Source organism: Zalophus californianus, chromosome X, assembly GCF_009762305.2.
Source record: "Zalophus californianus isolate mZalCal1 chromosome X, mZalCal1.pri.v2, whole genome shotgun sequence".
In the NCBI taxonomy this organism is placed as follows: Eukaryota; Metazoa; Chordata; class Mammalia; order Carnivora; family Otariidae; genus Zalophus; species Zalophus californianus.
Genome location: NC_045612.1, coordinates 16148159 through 16166046, shown reverse-complemented (window position 1 = coordinate 16166046; position 17888 = coordinate 16148159). Strand labels below are relative to the sequence as shown.

General features: G+C 40.8%; 1 protein-coding gene across 1 annotated transcript in view; it reads left to right on the top strand.

Annotated features, from left to right (window-relative positions):
• The window catches only part of SLC9A6 (solute carrier family 9 member A6), a 50915-nt gene that overhangs the window by 14236 nt on the left and 18791 nt on the right, over positions 1–17888 (top strand). The window contains 7 exon segments of the mRNA XM_027608666.2: positions 1490–1595; positions 5211–5352; positions 7435–7540; positions 7833–7921; positions 10708–10821; positions 14869–14980; positions 15887–16040. Of these exon segments, the coding sequence (XP_027464467.2) occupies positions 1490–1595; positions 5211–5352; positions 7435–7540; positions 7833–7921; positions 10708–10821; positions 14869–14980; positions 15887–16040 (823 nt within the window).

Genomic DNA, 17888 nt, shown 5'->3' with positions numbered 1-17888 from the left:
AGTTAATTATCTTCTTAAATTGTCATGCAGCACAATTGAAGATAGGATCCTAAGGTTATCTCTGAATTCCTTTGTTAACTCTGATAACACAGGGCATTACATATAGGGAGTAGGAAAATATGTTCTCTGCTCTATACGAGATGATTTTATAAAGCTCAGAGGGCATTTTACAGAGCGATTTGTATAGTTCAGCATTTTTAAAACTGAAAATCAAATTGCTCCTTTCAAGACCATCAAGGCTGCCCCCTTACTGTTTAGAGCTGCTCCCATTATCTGTATGAAGGTAAGATGGTTTTTGCAAGGAGCCAATGGTCTCCGTTTTCTGTGTCCTTTTGCTTAGAAGCAAAGTCCTTGACTTTTCAACATCTATGAGAAATCTAAGTCAATCGGACTGGCTGTGTTACTTCAGCCTTCTGATTTTGTGTTGGTAGAAGTATTGCCGGGATGCTCAAGCAAAACTGTTCTGCTCATATTAAGTTGGACAGTTACATTTCTTCTGAGTTATATAGGCCTTTTCCCCTATAATAATTCTGTTATTTTGCAATAGTTTACTTGCTAGAAGGGTGAGCCATAGGTTTTCTTTGCAAAATTCTTCAGCACCGCTTTTGCCCTCCTTTTCTCAGTAAGCTTTTTATCAGTATATTCCAGATGAAATGCTTTGCAGTAGAAACTACATCTTTTAAAATGCAAGTATCCTGTTTTTGTTGGTTGGCATTTGAAGGGGCTTTCCCATCTCTGGTTATAATAATCTTTCATGTCTGCTTGGGCTTATTTAGTGAGTGATCTGTATGTGACTCAGCAATTAAAGTTATATTACAACTTCAATCTCATCTGATTTTTCTAAGAATTCTCATGGAATTGTTGCCTAGAAGAAGGGTTTGTTTGTTTGTTTGTTTTTTTAATCTTCTCAGGCTGTAATAGCCTGATCATTGGCTTCTTATTAAGCTAAATATAGCAGCTGTAATTCTGGTCATAAATTTTATCTCAGCCAAAAACCAAACTTGTGCTTTCATTTCCTAACTGTCTTTGCTAAACTAAACCAGTGTGCTTGAAATTTGCAAGTCAAATAGAAATGAGTTGTAAGGCTCCAAGGAGAAAATGAAGTTTGTAGCAAAAGATGCTTTTCGTAATACCCTTCTTCATCAGATTAATGATCACCTGGTCTGTAAGAAGTTCTGTATATATTCTTTATGGAAAATAAATGTGCAAGACAAGCTGATTAGCATTTGCATGAAACATATAGGTCAGCTCAATCCTCCAGGGTTAATTTCAGCTGTTTGTAAGCTAAAGGAAATATTGCGGGTACACAATTAGGGAAAAGAGAAGTATCAGCAGGAACATACTGAATCTTTAATATGGTAAGAGAATGTTTATTGGGATCGGATCCTAAGAGGAAGAGATGAATTTCTAAGTAGCCATCATAATCATCTATGAAGGGGACTGTGTTACATTCGTGATGTCTAAATACTCCCCTCTTTCTATTTGCTAGTGACTGTCCTTGCCATATTCCATGAGCTTCAAGTGGATGTTGAACTCTATGCACTTCTTTTTGGGGAGAGTGTCCTCAACGATGCTGTTGCCATAGTGCTGTCTTCGTAAGTGTTTGTTTTCTTGTTATTTTCTGTATTTAGAATGTTGGGGTACTAGGAACCGAAAGTCACTTACTGAATGAAGTGCATTATGAATGCAGATGTTTGAAAGACTGAGGCATTGTGTTTTTCCTCTTAAAGAAATACATACTTACGAAAATGTGGGGAAGAAAAAATGGTATATCCTTCTCACACCTAAAGGCAATTACTGTAAAGATTCGAGGGCACTGACTTTTATTCTTGTTTTCTATGCATGCTGTTTTTACACAGTTGTGATTGTGGCGTGTATATGATTTTTTATTCTGTTTTAACGTTATAACATGAACATGTTTTCTTTTTTAATTAAATTAAATTTTTGGAACAGATAATATATTTACATGGTTCAAAAATCAAAAATGTACAGAGAGGTAACATAGAAAAGTCATGTTCTTACTCCTCTTTTCATCCACCTGTCCCCCCAGCCCCTTATATGTAACCATTTTGATTAGCTGCTTGTGTATCCTCCTATTTCTTTATCCAAATGCAACCACACATATGAATAAATATTCTCATTTGCCTCTGATTTCTTATTTTAAAAGTAGCATGCTAAATATATTCTATGCCTCACTTTCTCTCACATAACTATATTCTGGAGATCTTTCCATGTCGAGGCAGAGAGTTTTCTCATTCTTTGTTTGCAGCTGCAGAGTATCCTATGTGCTGTACTATGAACTGTTAAAGTTGATTTAATCAGTCTCCTATTGCTGGAAGCATAAAAGAGTTTTCAGTCCTTTGCTATCCCAAACAATGCTGTAGTGATTAACTTGACCTCACCTGTTTTATACATTAGTAGGATAATTTTCCAGAAGAAGTGAGATTAGTATGTTAAAGGATAAATACATTTGTAATTTGGTAGACATTGCTACATTGCCCGTCAAAAAGATTATGCCGTTTTGCACTTTAAGCACTGAATTATGGGAGTGCCTGTTTCCTCATAGCTTCCCCAACAGAATATTTGTCAGACTTTTACATTTTTGCCAGTTTGATGATTGAGCAATATCTCATCGTAGTTTAATTTGTATTTCTCATATTTAACATAAGCATTACAGAAATGTTTGTTAATTTTTAGAAGTGTTAAGACAGTTATTGAAATGAGCAATACTTTAGTCTACTTATAGAAGTTACTATACATGTTATTAGAAAGTGTTTGCAGGTGAAAGAATGAGTCTGAACCTCTGAGGGACTCAATCCTGCCAACCCACTCCTACTAAGGAAATATCTAGCCCCGGAGACAGTTGCCTTTACTCCATGCCATCTAGTGGGTGGAGGCCAGGGACGCTGCTCAATATCCTTCAGTACACAGGACAGCATCCACCACCCAACAAATAACTACCTGGCCCCAAATACCAACAGTGCCGGAACTGAGACACCCTGGTGTTTTAACCAAGATCACTTGTACATTGTTCTCAACATTGCAGTTGGTATTGTCTACTCTTTGTATGGTACCTTTTTGTCATTATTTATGATAATAAAATTAATAATGTTTGTAACAATCTAAAGTATTTGACTTAGTAGAAAATTCCTGAAATTTCAGCTCTCAAATAACCACTATTAAGGTTTTCATCTAGGCTTTTCTATTAGGATATTAACATACATATAAATATATTGATAATTTTTATTTTATTTTTTAAATTTAATTTTTTATTTAAGTTCAGTTAATTAACATATATGTATTATTGGTTTCAAAGGTAGAGTTCAGTGATTCATCAGTTGCATATAACACTCAGGGGGCGCCTGGGTGGCTCAGTCGTTAAGCATGTAACACTCAGTGCTCATTCCATCAAGTGCCCTCCTTAATGCCTGTCATCCAGTTACCCCATCCCCCCCACCTTCTATATTAATAATTTTTAAACAAAAAAGGCATAGTATTAAACATACTCTTCTGTAACTTGTTTTTCTCACTTGGACATTTTACTGTGTTAATACTTCTATTATCCCATTGTATGGTACACCACAAATTTACCTCTCCTATCCCTTACTGGTTAATGTTTGATGTTTTCTAATATCTTTTATTGTGAATGGCACTGCAGTGAACATATTTATGTGCAAATCTCTGTGAATCCTTGTGAGTTTTTCTGTATGATGGTTTTTAGAAGTCGAATTTCTAGGCCAGTGGATATGATCAGTAAAAAATTGAGAGATACAGTCCTATTTCCCTCCAAAAATGTAATATAGGTCTAATTTGAAAGCAGTTGCACTACATGTAAGAGGAGCCATAGGTATAGTAATACCCAACTTCCAAGAATGTAGCACAGGGAAATAGTCCAAAATTTGGAAAAAGTGCAAATATGCTCTTTCACCTCTTTATTATAGTAGCAAAAATATTAGAAGCAACTTTTACATGTCTAACAGTAGGGAAATGGTTAAACAAATGGTTATATCCATTTGGACCATTTTTGGTCTTAAAAACCATAAATGGTGATGGGACCCTTTATGTATAGATAAGATAGCATGACATTAGAAGCCATTTCATATTTATGAAAATAATATTTTTTTAACTTAACTATGGAGGTATGAAAAGAACTTGGTGTACATGCAAGCCCATTTTTCAGCCTTGAACCTTAAAAAACACTGTTGTAACCACGGGGAGAATTCATTATATTCCTGGGAATGTGTTTTTTCTCTTTTTTTTCTTTGACATGACTTGTATGATGTCTTTGAGTCCAGACTTTTTATAAAAACACTGGTACGTCAATTAACTGAGATGAGAACTGATTTACTAATGGTAGACACTCTCTCCAGACACCTGCTGACAGTGATTTTCTCAGCCACTTCTATTTCCCAGGGTGACTATTTTAAAAAGAAGCATTTTTGGACCAGGTTTGGACTCGTAAGTTCAAGACAGAGAGTGTCTCCTGTCATTGTGTGTCTTGGCCTCTTGCAGAGTGACTTTCTTTTCAAAAGTTTGAGGTAGAGATCCAGCTGGGTAAGCTAAGTGGATTCTAATTCCTTGGATGGACTTTCAAGCCCTTTTCCCTATAAAAGTCTATTTCAGTGAGTGAATAGATGTTAGGCATTGGGCCCATTCTGGTATTCTAAAAGTTGAAAGGGTACTTCAGTCATCTTTTTTTCCCATAGGAAAAACAAAATGTGACCAGGTTGAGTATTGAGCAGTATTCTTTATATTCTTATGCCTCTGCTGAAAACAAGTGGAATTTTTCATTAGTTTGTTCACATTAGTATGTTAGGGCTTGTAGGCACTCAGTGCTAGGAAGTCTTGAACAGAGTCATAAAAGAATAGTACGGCACAGTATCTTGACGCTGGAGAAAAAGGCTCGGTACAACTTCACACAGAAGACCTTAGAATATTCTATCTCCTGAAATTGTCATTTAAATTTTAGCTGAATTTTCTTGCCAGCTGGATCCACCACAGGGTGTTTTAGTAACCTTTTGTCCTTATTTTGGCAATTCAAATCAAAAGTTTTTGTCCCCTCTCCCCCCCCCACCCCTCCCCCGGCCCTGATTTCATCTTTCAAGCTCTACTACCCTAGAGAATGTATTTATTTATTTATTTCATTATTTTTTAGATAGTTCGTAACATAAAAGTTGCTTCTAGAAGTAAAAACAATCTCTCTCTTGCAGCTCAATAGTGGCATACCAGCCAGCTGGGGACAACAGCCACACCTTTGATGTCACAGCCATGTTCAAGTCTATTGGGATTTTCCTTGGGATCTTCAGTGGATCTTTCGCAATGGGTGCCGCTACGGGTGTGGTGACAGCTTTAATATCCTTTTGTTAATCTTTCCTTGTTAACCTAAAAAGTGGTTGAATCCTGTATTCCATGGTCTCTCCTATTCCAGAATTGCCAGTGTGTTACAATTATGTTTTTAAGATTTATTTTTTTTAAGATTTTATTGATTTATTTGACAGAGAGATAGGGAGCATGAGAGAGCACAAGCGGGAGCAGTGGCAGGCAGAGGGAGAGGGAGAAGCAGACTCCCCACTGAGCAGGGAGCCCGATGCAGAGCTCCATTCCAGGGCCCTGAGATCATGACCTGAGCTGAAGGCAGATGCTTAACCCACTGAGCCACCCAGGCGCCCCTATTTATTTATTTCAGAGAGAGAGAGAGAGAGTGGGGAGAAGGGCAGAGGGAGAGAATCTTCAAGCAGACTCTCCACTGAGTGAGGAGCCCAGTGTGGGGCTTGATCCCAGGACCCATGAGATCATGACTTGAGCTGAAACCAAGAGTCGGATGCTTAACCGACTGAGCCACTCAGGAGCCCCCATTGTGTTATAATTATTAACCTTATAACCAGGGACTTGGTTTGAAAACATTATGTAATCATCTTTACTGATAAATAAATAAGGGAATTTCCTTGTTTTGCATTAGGCTCCATGCTCTCCAACTTACACTACACAGGTCTGATTAGATGCAGTGACCCTCTGGGAGTGAATTTTAAGGTTGTAGACGAAATTGATATAAAGGTAAATATATTCCAAGGAGCCTCTGGGTATTCTGCGCTGCTGTTCATTTGCTCTTTGTTGAATAGGACAAATAGGAAGTGTACGACCATGATGTCAATTGAACAAAATCAGCTTCCTGGGTTTGGACAGATGGGAGTTCATCTCAGCTCTCAACGGTTTTAACCTTCTGTTCTAGAGTGCTTGGCACGGCCACCAGGTTGCTATTAAAAGTGTTGGGCAAGTCATTCTTGTGCTCATTCAGAAAACACTTGATTGCCTGCTGCATGCCAGATGCAATGCTCTGGGCATCAAAGATGGACAAGACAGACATGGCCTCTGCCTTCCTAGAGCTTCCAGTATAGGAGCACTGACACTTCACCTGTGGGCCCTCAGTGTAGGAAGGTGGCAGTTGGGGACAGCAGGGAAGATGAGTGGGACTTGATAATCTCTAAAGAGCTTCCAGCTCTAAAACTTCTAAGATATTTTCATACAAAACAAATACTTTTGAGAGCCCCTGACTGGCTCAGTCAGTAGAGCGTGTGACTCTTGACCTCGGGGTTGTGAGTTCGAGCCCCACATTGGGTATAAAGATCACTTAAGATCTTTCAAGAAAATAAAAACGCAAATACTTTTTTTCAAGGATCTGTAAGTTTGCTCTCCTTCAGCCTAGTGCTGGAAGAGACTTGTCTTATGGCTCTTTACAGGTGAACTAAGGCACAAAGAGACAGTAAAAGGTTCTGAAGGAGGAGCCAGGACAAATCGTATCGCTGTCCCATTACAATGTCCTTGAGGGGAGGGAGTCTGTCTTGTTCATCTTTCTGCTGTGGTACACATTTGTGGAAGCAGATGCAGATTCCAGCCTGAGATTTGTCACAGGTCTGCATGGGCCCTTCCCCGGTTGACTAACAAATACTTTTTAGATTCGTATAAGTGAGTGACATGCCCCGGTTTCTTTATCGTGGAATGCTCTACATCACGGAGGTGCTAGGGGATCAAATAAACATGAAATCTCATGGAAATGTCATGTTCTTAGTAATTGTAAATTGCTATAATTAGGGAAGCTGTCTTGCTTTGGGTTGCAGATTAATAGAGGTGGCCTGTTGTGTGTCTGATCTGTTGCTTGCATCTCTGTCCTTTATGATGTGGTTCCTGGCAAGGCATGCGATACCCATAAAACAATTGACAAAACTGTGTGACTTCCTCATGGAAGCAAAGACTGCTGACTCCTCAGTACAACGCTCATTTTAAGAGGTCCTTCACTTTGGCGCTTCCTTATTCTGTGACTTGTGTGAGATTGGAGAACCCTTCTTGCCCTTTCATGGTTGTCTTGCCTCGACTATTATTCTTTGTAGTCTTACTTTGTGTATTACAAGATCTTGTTACCAACCTTGACAGTCTTACGTGACAAAGTTCACCAAATTACGGGAGTTCCAGCTGTTGGAGACAGGCTTGTTCTTCCTGATGTCCTGGAGTACCTTCCTCTTGGCTGAAGCATGGGGCTTCACAGGTAGGGTCCTTTCTCCTTTTGATCGTAAGCCTTCACAGGGAGTGACTTTGCCAGTCATTGTTTCTACACGGGGGCACATCCTCTAGCATTTGAACGTACTTGTTAGCATTGGGATTTATGCTGCCACTTTAGAATATAAGAAAGATGTTTAATGGAAGTGGTTCCTCTGAACAAAGTAAGTCACAACTGGAAATTTCAGCACTGAGCATATGATCTTCTGTAAAATACAAGCCTCAGTATGAAAGTTGGGAAGTCTCCTTTGATGTGAACTTGGAACTTGCTCTCTTTATAGGTGTGGTTGCAGTGTTGTTTTGCGGCATCACACAGGCCCATTATACATACAATAATCTGTCCACAGAGTCTCAGCATAGAACTAAACAGGTAAGAGAAGCTTTATAGTTTGTGAAGAAATGTTTCCTCCTTGGCAGCAAACCGAAGTCTTTCTTTACTGAAAAATCATCTTTAGTTGGTTCCAAACGATGTCTACTCATTTCAGCTCCTCTTCCTTTGACTCCAGAGAGAGATGGGATTGGCAGGTCGAAGGGTGGCCACACTGAGGGTAGAGATAGTTCAGCAGAATAGCTAGGGGCCATTATTATTGTGGTTCCAGTGATCAGTTGGCTTCCCTTCCTTGTTTTCCTGATCAAATCCCTTTTAAGAGGAATGTTTTGGAAGTTCACTCAGGTCTGACTAGAAGGACTGCTGGGTGATAGAAACAAGATTAATTTCTGATCTGACTGGCTCTACTGCTGGGTGACACAGAGAAGATTGACCTCCTTCGAGTGCCTCGCAGCTGCTCTGTCTCCAGGAATGTCAACTACACCAGTGGTTGCGTTTTATATGGTGCCAAACGATCAGGTGTGCAGGGTACCTGAAGGGAATTATAAAGGAAAGAGGCATAGCATTTCCTAGCTTCATGAGGCGTTTGGGACAAATGAATGAATAATATGTAATGTCTGGAATAGAAACAAATGAGTACTTGATTATGATTAGATGCTTTCAGTTTTGCCAAATGACTAGAACAGAGTGAGATTAGCCTTGGAAGGACTCCTGATAAAGCAGGAGCAAATGTCCTTATTCTTTTCTTCTTTCTTCTGGAGCCACAAATTTAGTATGTGACCTGATTAGACTTTTCTTCTCCCATGCATATACACTGAGGCTACAAATCCCTTTTACGAATTAATTTACTGCAGTAAGTGTAGAGAAGAAAATTAGCTGGGGTGTTTGGTATTTTTCTAGACGATGGAGTGGGGAATTAAAAAAAAAAAACAAACAAGGTAGGCGTTTCCAGTCTTGTTGGTGATATGAAGCTTGAATAACATTAAAAAAAAAAAAACCCAGACTAATGGAACTTCTAGATTGTATGTTTCAAATGATATGTCATACAACAGGTCAGAGAAGCGGGGAAATGGTTTGAGGCTTGAGGAGGCTGGAAAACTGTCATTGAAGAAATGGTGTACCTAGAAAGATCGGAAGGATTCAGAAAAGCATAGAAAAAGGATAAGAAAAGAAGCCATAGGGGAAACAGTACTCGTAAAGGCAGGAACAAAAAAGTAGCTAGCATTAATGAATGGAAGGCCGCAAAGTGTGGCTCAGGGGTTGGCAGACAACGGCCAGACCTCCCTGTAAGGTCTGTGAGCTGGGGATGATGTTGACATTTCTAAATGGTTGGAAACAAAAGAAGATTTTTTGACACGGGAAAATTATATGAAATTCAGACTACAGTGTCCATTAGTAGTTTTATTGGCACACTGCCACACCCATTTTTTTTTTTAACATGTAGTCTCTGGCTGCTTTTGTGTTACATTGGTAAAACTGAGTGACTGTGACAGGGACCATGTGACCCACAGAGCCTCAAATATTTACTTTCTGTCTCTGATCCTTCACAGGAAAAGTTTGCCAACCCTTGGTGTTGTGGATTAAAGCAGAGAGTCTGTGTTGTTCCAAATCCTGGTTCCACTACTTGCTGGCTGTGTGACCAGGGGCAAGTTACATAACTTCTCTGTGCTTCAGTGTTGTCATCTTTAAAATGAGGATAATGATAGTACCTACCTCATGGAGTTGTGAGATTAAAATGAGATAAAGCTTGTAAAGTCCTTAGCATAATATCAGGCACATAATAAAAACCAGATAAAGCTTAGCTATTATCGTTAAACAAATAAGTATAATTATAGTATATTAAGTCATTTAAGGTAAATTAGATATATACTTATTTCCATTTTTAAGTCTCATTTTTCAAGAATGAGGCAAGCCCGGTTTAGAAAGGTTAACTTGCCCAAAGCCATGCAGCCAGCAAGTGGGAAAAGCAGGCTTGAAGCCAGAGCATTTTGACCCCTGGGCACGTGTTACTTCACCACCACCCTGTTTAGTGGCGCAGAGGGCGCATGTGCAAGAGCAGTGGTAGATAACTACGACAGACCGGGGGATGCTGGGTTACAGAGGGCCTGGGACTCATGCATTGGGGGGCAAGTCAAGTTGCAAGTGTCGGGTCCCTGCTGTGCCAGTAATCCTTGAGGGGCAGTGGTGTGAACGGGCGGGGCACGCAGGCAGCCTGGGCAGGGAGGAGCATGCGCAGGGCTATAACCCGCAAGCCCCTGCTCCCCGAACAAGGGCTGAGACCCACGTGAAAAGGGAAACCACACGACAAGGCGGTGATACGGAAGTTGTCATGAAGCATTTGATGCCAAGAGAAAAGAATCTGTACTGGATCTTCCAGCCTAGAAGAGGGAGGTGTCTTCAAAGTGGCGCATCCAGAGAGACTCACTGGGTGAGGGTGTAGGATGGGGGCAGCAGGATAGAGTGAGGGGCCCTTTGCAGTATTAGGGGTGGGGTGTGATGATAGCTTTAGACTAAGGTGGTGGCAGGGACAAGGAACATCCCCAAAGAAAACTTGACAAGGTTTGGAGGAGGAGGAGGAGGACAGTGACTGAACATGGGGATTGACAGAGGAAGTGATGGGGGGACGTGCGGGGGCAACATCTCTGGCTTTATCTGTGGGACTAGAAATGTCATCTCTACATTTGCTCCCCTCTGAAGCACCTGCTTTGGGGATATACATGAGCTTTACATACGTGGAGTGTCTGCTTCATTATCTTAGCGATACTCATGTTTTCAAATGATGTAACTTAATGTATTTACTGGACTAACCTTTTAAAATTTCGTTTCAGTTGTTTGAGCTTCTCAATTTCTTGGCAGAGAATTTCATCTTCTCCTACATGGGACTGACACTGTTCACATTCCAGAACCATGTCTTTAACCCAACATTTGTAGTAGGCGCATTTGTATCCTTTATTATGTGTTCTATTTTGAAAAACTTCTTTTCAGTTGAGATTCGCCCGTGTCTTCTGGAGAGGTGGTTGATAAGAATACATTTAAATATATGAAATTTTCCTCTGAGTAAAACAAAGAAGGATTGCAACTCTTTTTTCCTATTCCATTTATTCTGTTCTCTCTTCATTTTTGTTTACTGCACAAATAACACAGGTTGAGATGACAGAAAAAGATCTCCGGCCATTCCATCAGTCCCCCAAAATAAAACTATTTGTCCTCTGTCACTGAAGGGAAGAGAGAGAGAGTAGACCCTGGGAAAGAGCTCTGCACCACGGGGCAGTAGTTGTAGGATGGTGAAGGGCTAAAGGAGGCTGCTTGCCTCTGCCTCTGTCTCTGGCTTTAAAAATCAGTCAAAATGGAGAAGCTGAGCGCATGAAAGAGCACACTCAGGAGTGCCAGCCTCGGGAGAAGGCAGGAGAAAATGGAATCTAACACATGTGGGGGGCGGCCGGCCTCCACCATTGTCCTGGGAGAGGACAGGGGATGGAAAGCTGCAGGTACACACCTGTAAGATGGAGTTCCTGTCTGATGGCTTCTAGTTTTATCTGTAAAGTAGGAGGTGAGGGCATCTGCTGAGAGGGCGGGAGGAGCAGGGGGCCTATCAGTTATCTATTGTATAACAGAGTACCCTAAACTGTAGCAGCTTAAAACAACAAACAGATCACCTCACACAGTCTCTGAGGGTCAGGAATCCAGGGACAGCTTAGCTGGCTTCTGGCACCTCTCCTGAGGTTGCAGTCAGGCTCTGGACTGGGGCTATGCTCTTTCAGGACTTGACCGAGGCTTGGAGGATCCTCCCCAAGCTCACTCACATGGCTGCTAGCCAGAGGCCTTTCTCCAGGGGACCTCTCCATGGGCAGCTCACAGCACAACTTCCCCCAGAGGGAGCGAGCTGAGAGAGCAGAGCACTAAAGATGGAAGCTGAAGTGCCTTTTATGACCTAATCTTGGAAATGACCATCATCCCTTCCACCACATTGACTGTTGGCCCCTGGTACTTAGTGTGAGCAGGGACTACATGAAGGTGTGACTACTAGGAGGCAGGGATCGTTGGGGACCATCTTGAAGACTGGCTTCCACAGGCGATAGGAATTTTGAGGAGAAGGTTGGGAAACAGACGTAGAGAGTGTGGGCGAGCGAGTGAGTGAGTTGACCAAAGAAATGCAGTCGGATTGCTGAGCAGTATTAAGGATGCATGTGAGTTTGAGGAATAGGTACAAACAGTAGAATCAGTCTACTTTGTCCAGGAGTACTACTTGGCTAGAAGCATGGAGAAGAGAGATGGGTCCTTCGAGGTTTGGGGTTTAGTCAAGTGAGTGCAGTGAAAACCCAGAGAGGGGCACATGAGTATAGGGTACCAGGAGGAGTGTTACTAAGATGTGGCTGAGAAAGGAAGTGAAGAAGGGAGCAGACTGGTTGTTTGAGGAAAGAGTTGAGGGCTCTTTGGATGGGAGGTCCCAGAGAGGGGAAGGTGGGGGAGCCAACCAAGGGGGATAGATAAACGTGAGACATGGAAGCAGAGAGTGTGGTTAGAGAGGGGGAGGTTTGAGTTAGTGGTTTCCAAAAGAAATATTTTTAAAAACTACTTCAGAATGAAGTTTCTGCCAAAGAGATTACCAGGAATATTTTAAAAATTAAAACTCTAAATAGAATCTCTTTTAGAAAATAAGGTATTACCGAAATGCCATTCTGTTGTGTTTTAGTCTTCTGGGAATGAACTTCAGGCAAAAAAGAGAAAACCCTTTTAATAAGAGAAGAACTCTAGCTGGAAGACTCCCATGAGATCAGTCCCTTCATATCCTGCTAGTCTTTGAGAAACTTGAGCAGTCACCTGGCGTGGTCTACTATACTTATCCAGAAATGAGGCCAAATATTCTCTGTACATTTCTGAGTCTGTGAGGAATTCAGGTTCCTCAGTGCAAGAGCCTACCGTGAAAATTGACTTACCAGGAGAGAGTTGTCCTCTTGCTGTAGTTAGGATATAGGCTTGACGTGACGTGACAATGACCCAAATTAACCAAGGCTTAAACAAGGTAGAAGTTCCTTTCTTTCTCATGTCAAAGTCTGAACTATTGTGGCAGCTCTGCTCCACAATCATCAGGGACCCAAGCAGCCTTCTTGCACCCATCCCTCAGGAGTTGCCCTTATTCTTAGGGGCCAGCAAGGCTCACCCCTCTGTCTGCCACTTCCCTTTAAGGGCATGACCCAGAATAGGCACACATCACTTCCAGTTAACATCCATTGGGTTACACGTGCAAGAGAAGCTGGGAATTCTGTTCTTCATCTAGGTGACTATGTATGCCGATGAAAATTGGAGGTGAGAGTGAGGGAGGGTCTACCGCTAGAGAGGAAGGGAAGGATGGATATTGAGGATGTAACTAGCAGTCACTGCCACATTGGCCCGTGTGTTTTGTTGTTATTTTCTTATTTTTTTAGGGAAGCACCATTTTTAATAACTTTTGCATTCTAGAGTAGTTTTAGATTTACAGAAAAATTATGAAAATAATACAGAAAGTTCTCCTGTACCCCACACCCAGGTTCCCCTGTTGTTAACATCTCACACGAGCATGGCACACTTGCCACAATTAATGAACCAGTATGGACACATTATCATTACCTGAAGCTCATACTTCATGCAGATTCTCAGTTTTTCCCTAAAGGCCTTTTTCTAGTCTAAAATCCCATCCAGGATGCCACATTTCATTTAGTTGTCATGCCTCTTTAGGTTCCAGTTGACTGTGACAATTTCACAGACTTCTTTTTGATGGCCCTTGATAGTTTTGAGGGGCTCCTGGTCAGGTACTTTGGAGAATATATCACAGCTAGAATTCCTGATGTGTTCCCCATGATTAGACTGGGCTTGTGCACTATTCCCAAATAAGACACAGAAGTAAGGTGCCATTCTCATCACATTATGTCAAGGGTACATACTTATTAACATGTGAATGATGTTGTTATTAGCCTTAATCACTTGACTGAGATAGTGTTTGTCAGGTTGCTCCACTGTAAAGTCATTGATTTTTTTTTTTCCCCTTTCTATATTGTACCACTTGGAAGGGAGTCACCATACGCAGCAGGGAGTTAGGTTCTTAAGGACAGAGTATCTATAAAATTATTGGGAATTCTTTGCATGGGGGATTTATCTATTGTCCATTTTTATTGTCATTTATATCAGTATGGACTCATTGATATTTATTTTATACTTTGGGTTATAACACATTACTACTTTTTAAAATCTTGTTGCCCAAACTGTTCCAGCTTTGGCCATCAGGAGCTCTTTCAGTGGGTACTTTGTCCCTTTAGCACACTCCCATCACTATGTGTTTTGAATTTTTTTTAAGCACTTCCTTACTTTCTATGGAAGATGCTTCAATGCTCATCTTGTGTATTTTCTGCTCCAGCCTCAGATCAGCCATTTTTCCAAGGATCCCAGGTTCTTTTTATTGGGGAACGGTATTAGAAACCAAGATCTGGGCTGTAAGTGTGTTCAGTGTTATTGGGTTGTCCTGGCTTCTAGGCACTCTCAGCTGACACAGGGAGGAAACATGTATGTATATACTAGCTCCTGTATGTACATATACCTATACATATATATGTAATCATCCGTATCTCTATTAAGCTAAGCATAAGTTCATACTGATGTCTCTACTGCTAATCCATTACCACATGCATCATCCTGGCCTCCTCTTCTTGATGACCTGTGAACTCCCATTCCAGTAGTGAGAAACGTGGCTCCCACTGTCCACCATCCCACTCCCTTAAGTGTTCCATTCCAGCATACATAGGGGCATCAGAATTGTTAACCAGTACTCCCATGGGAAACAACTTGACCAACAAGCCCATGATGCTTATGTGCAGTTCTTTGTGCCTTTAGTCTTACAGACTCTGTCCACTTCCAAAGTTACTGAAGCTTCTGAAGATAGTCTTTCACCGTCTTGAGTGTGTAGTCTAGATAATATTAATAGTGAAATGAAATTAACCTTAACCTGTTAATTTTAGATTGCTATTTTCTTGGGAAGAGCTGCTAATATTTACCCCTTGTCCCTCTTACTTAATTTGGGTAGAAGAAGTAAGATTGGATCAAATTTTCAGCACATGATGATGTTTGCTGGTAAGTTGTAACTTTCCCTCTCTTGGCCCACTCCACGAAACCACTCACAACACATATGCTAGCTTGATTTTAAACAGAAATGATGTGCTAGTAATATAAGAGTCCCTTAAACATTGAAGTTGCAACCTCCAATAGAAAATTCTTTTTATAGTGTCCCATTCCCTTCTGTGGAAATTTTCTGGTTTCAAATTCCTGGTTCAGAAATCTGTCACATGTAGTAAAGAAGATAAAGATGTATATATTTTCACACAGAAACCTGTATGTGAGCATTTATGGCAGTTGCAGTCATAATTGCCAAAACCTGGAAACAGCCCAGTGGGTGAACAAATAGGCAAGCTGTAAGACGTCCATGAGGCCGTGGGGTTCTCCTTAGCACTAAAACGCACAACTGGGGATACACTCAACAACATGGATGCGCCTCAGAGGCATTGCGCTGAGTGAAAGAAGCCAGTCTCAAAGGGTTACATTCTCAAAAGGACAAAAGCACAGTGATGGAGAACAGCTCAGGGGTTTGGCAGAGTGACAGAAAGGTGGGGCTGGAAAGATGTAGTACCAAGGAATTTGGTGAGGGGGTTGGCAGGGGTGGTGACACTGTTCTGTGTCTTGGTTGTGCTAGTGGGCCCACGCCTCTATGCATTGTCAAAACTCGTGGGACTGTACGCCCAAAAAGAGTGGATGTTACTGGGTATACGTTTAAAAATAAAATTTAAAATATTGTTAAAAGGTCAGAGCATGTCAGGATCCTCTACCAATTCTCTGTATCTGTATATACTTTTGTACGTTAATACATATTATATATTTGTTCACATGCTTCTATGTTCTTAGAATGTGCCTTATTTCTCTGAATTTCTGAAGCTAGCATTGGTAAGGAGTTATGGAAGAAATGCCTCTTTCATTCCATTGCAGGCCTCCGTGGCGCGATGGCATTTGCCTTGGCCATTCGAGATACTGCCACTTACGCACGGCAAATGATGTTCAGTACCACACTTCTGATTGTGTTTTTTACCGTGTGGGTATTTGGTGGTGGCACCACTGCCATGCTCTCATGCTTGCATATAAGGTAGGTAGTGCCTGGGAACCTCCTTTTACTATTAAGCTCTAATTTAGGGTTTTCTTTTTCAATTATGAGAAAAGTTTAAGCTTTGACAAATGTATAATGTTTTATTTTTTCCTTTTAAAAATTATGTAACCTGTAGTACAGAGAAAATGGGAAATGTGCAAAGGAAAGTTAAAAACCATTGTTTACACTTTGAGGGATGTCCTTCTAGATCTCTTGCTATGCATTATATGTATTTTTAACAAAAAGGGGCAACACTGCAGGTGATCTTATAAGGCAGTTTGTAAATGTAATACAGCATGGACATTTATGTTAGGAAATATATTTACATCAGAACTTCATGGCTGCAAACACCATAATTTATTTAACCAAATCCCTATCTTTGGACTTTTGCATCGTTTCTAGGATTTTTCTGTTAACCATTACCATTTGAGGATTTTGCTATTAAGTGTTACCATTAACAGCGTGAACATTCATAAACGCACACACCACTGTGCACTTGTTTGATTATTTCCTTAGGATCCATTCCTAGGAGTGGCATTGCTTGGTCAAAGGATATGCATATATTTAAGGTTTTTGATCCATATCACCCAATCAGACCGAAAATGTTTCTTCTCATCTGCAGCATATGAAACAGTCCAGTTTATCTCAACCCTAATCAGTACTAGACATTATCTTTCTTTCTCAACTTTATGATCAGCACTGTCTGTGACCTGACAATCTGAGGCCAAAATTGCAAGGTCTTAGTGTTAAATGCATACTAGTTAATGTATTCAATTGGAAAGCTCCCTGTCTCTCAGGAGTGCTGCATTGTTTCCATGGATACAGCAGCCTGTGTTGCTAAAGCTTTTGTAGATTTTAGTTCTGTGTTTGGCTGAAACTTCATAGACCTTCTGCTGAGCCTCTAGAATGTGTAGGGTTCATTAGAGAAAACAGTATTTCACATTTTATAGAATCTGTTCTCTGTTTTTTCCATTCTATTATGCCTTTCTCTTAAACATTCTAGAGACCAGCCGGCCCTAAATCACACTTTGAATGCTGTTGTTATTGTCTTGATTTCTTTTTACTTTTCAAACTCCTTTCTTACCATTTCTGTGCTATTATTGCGTATAATTGAAAATAATGTTCTTCTAATCCTGATCATGACTTCAGGGAGGACCTGGCATTTGTTGAGCACCTACTATGTGCTGGGCATTGTGCTAAGTACATTTCACGTATTTATCTAATCACAATAGCTCCATTTTACAAGTGAGGAAGTAGTGGCTCCAAAAGTTTCTAAGTTGTTCAAGGTCATACAGAGAATTAAGTCTCAGACAGAGGACCCTCCAGTCTCACCTCATTTCTCGTAGACCATACTGCATCAAGAAATGAGGGTGTTCACTTTTGGAAGGATTAAACTCCTTTCTTGCCTTAAGAGCTTGTAAATGACGATTCTTCCTTATTCTGAGAAGAACAAAATTAAATATAAGATAATTTATGAAAAATAATGCTCTTCAGTAGTCTCAGCTTTTCCATGGACTCAGTTCTCTTTCCTGACGACCCTCCACACAAAATACCCATGCCTCCCACCCCCCTAAAAAAAAAAAAAAAAAACCCACCTAGAGTTGAATCCACCTCACCAGATTTGCAGGCCGTTTGGCCCCATCTTGCCTGTCCTGGAGCATAGTTTGGCACTTAATTATATGCATTGCCTTACAATCTTAGGTTAGTTCTTATTGTGGTTGTTTGGCGGGTTTTTTTGGCCTCTTTGTGAGCAGAGGATGGATTTTAAGTTTCCTTTCCCTCCCCCCGGATTTGTCTAGTACAGTTTTGGAGATGCTGAGAAGTCCTTAAAGTTTAAGACTCGGGCAG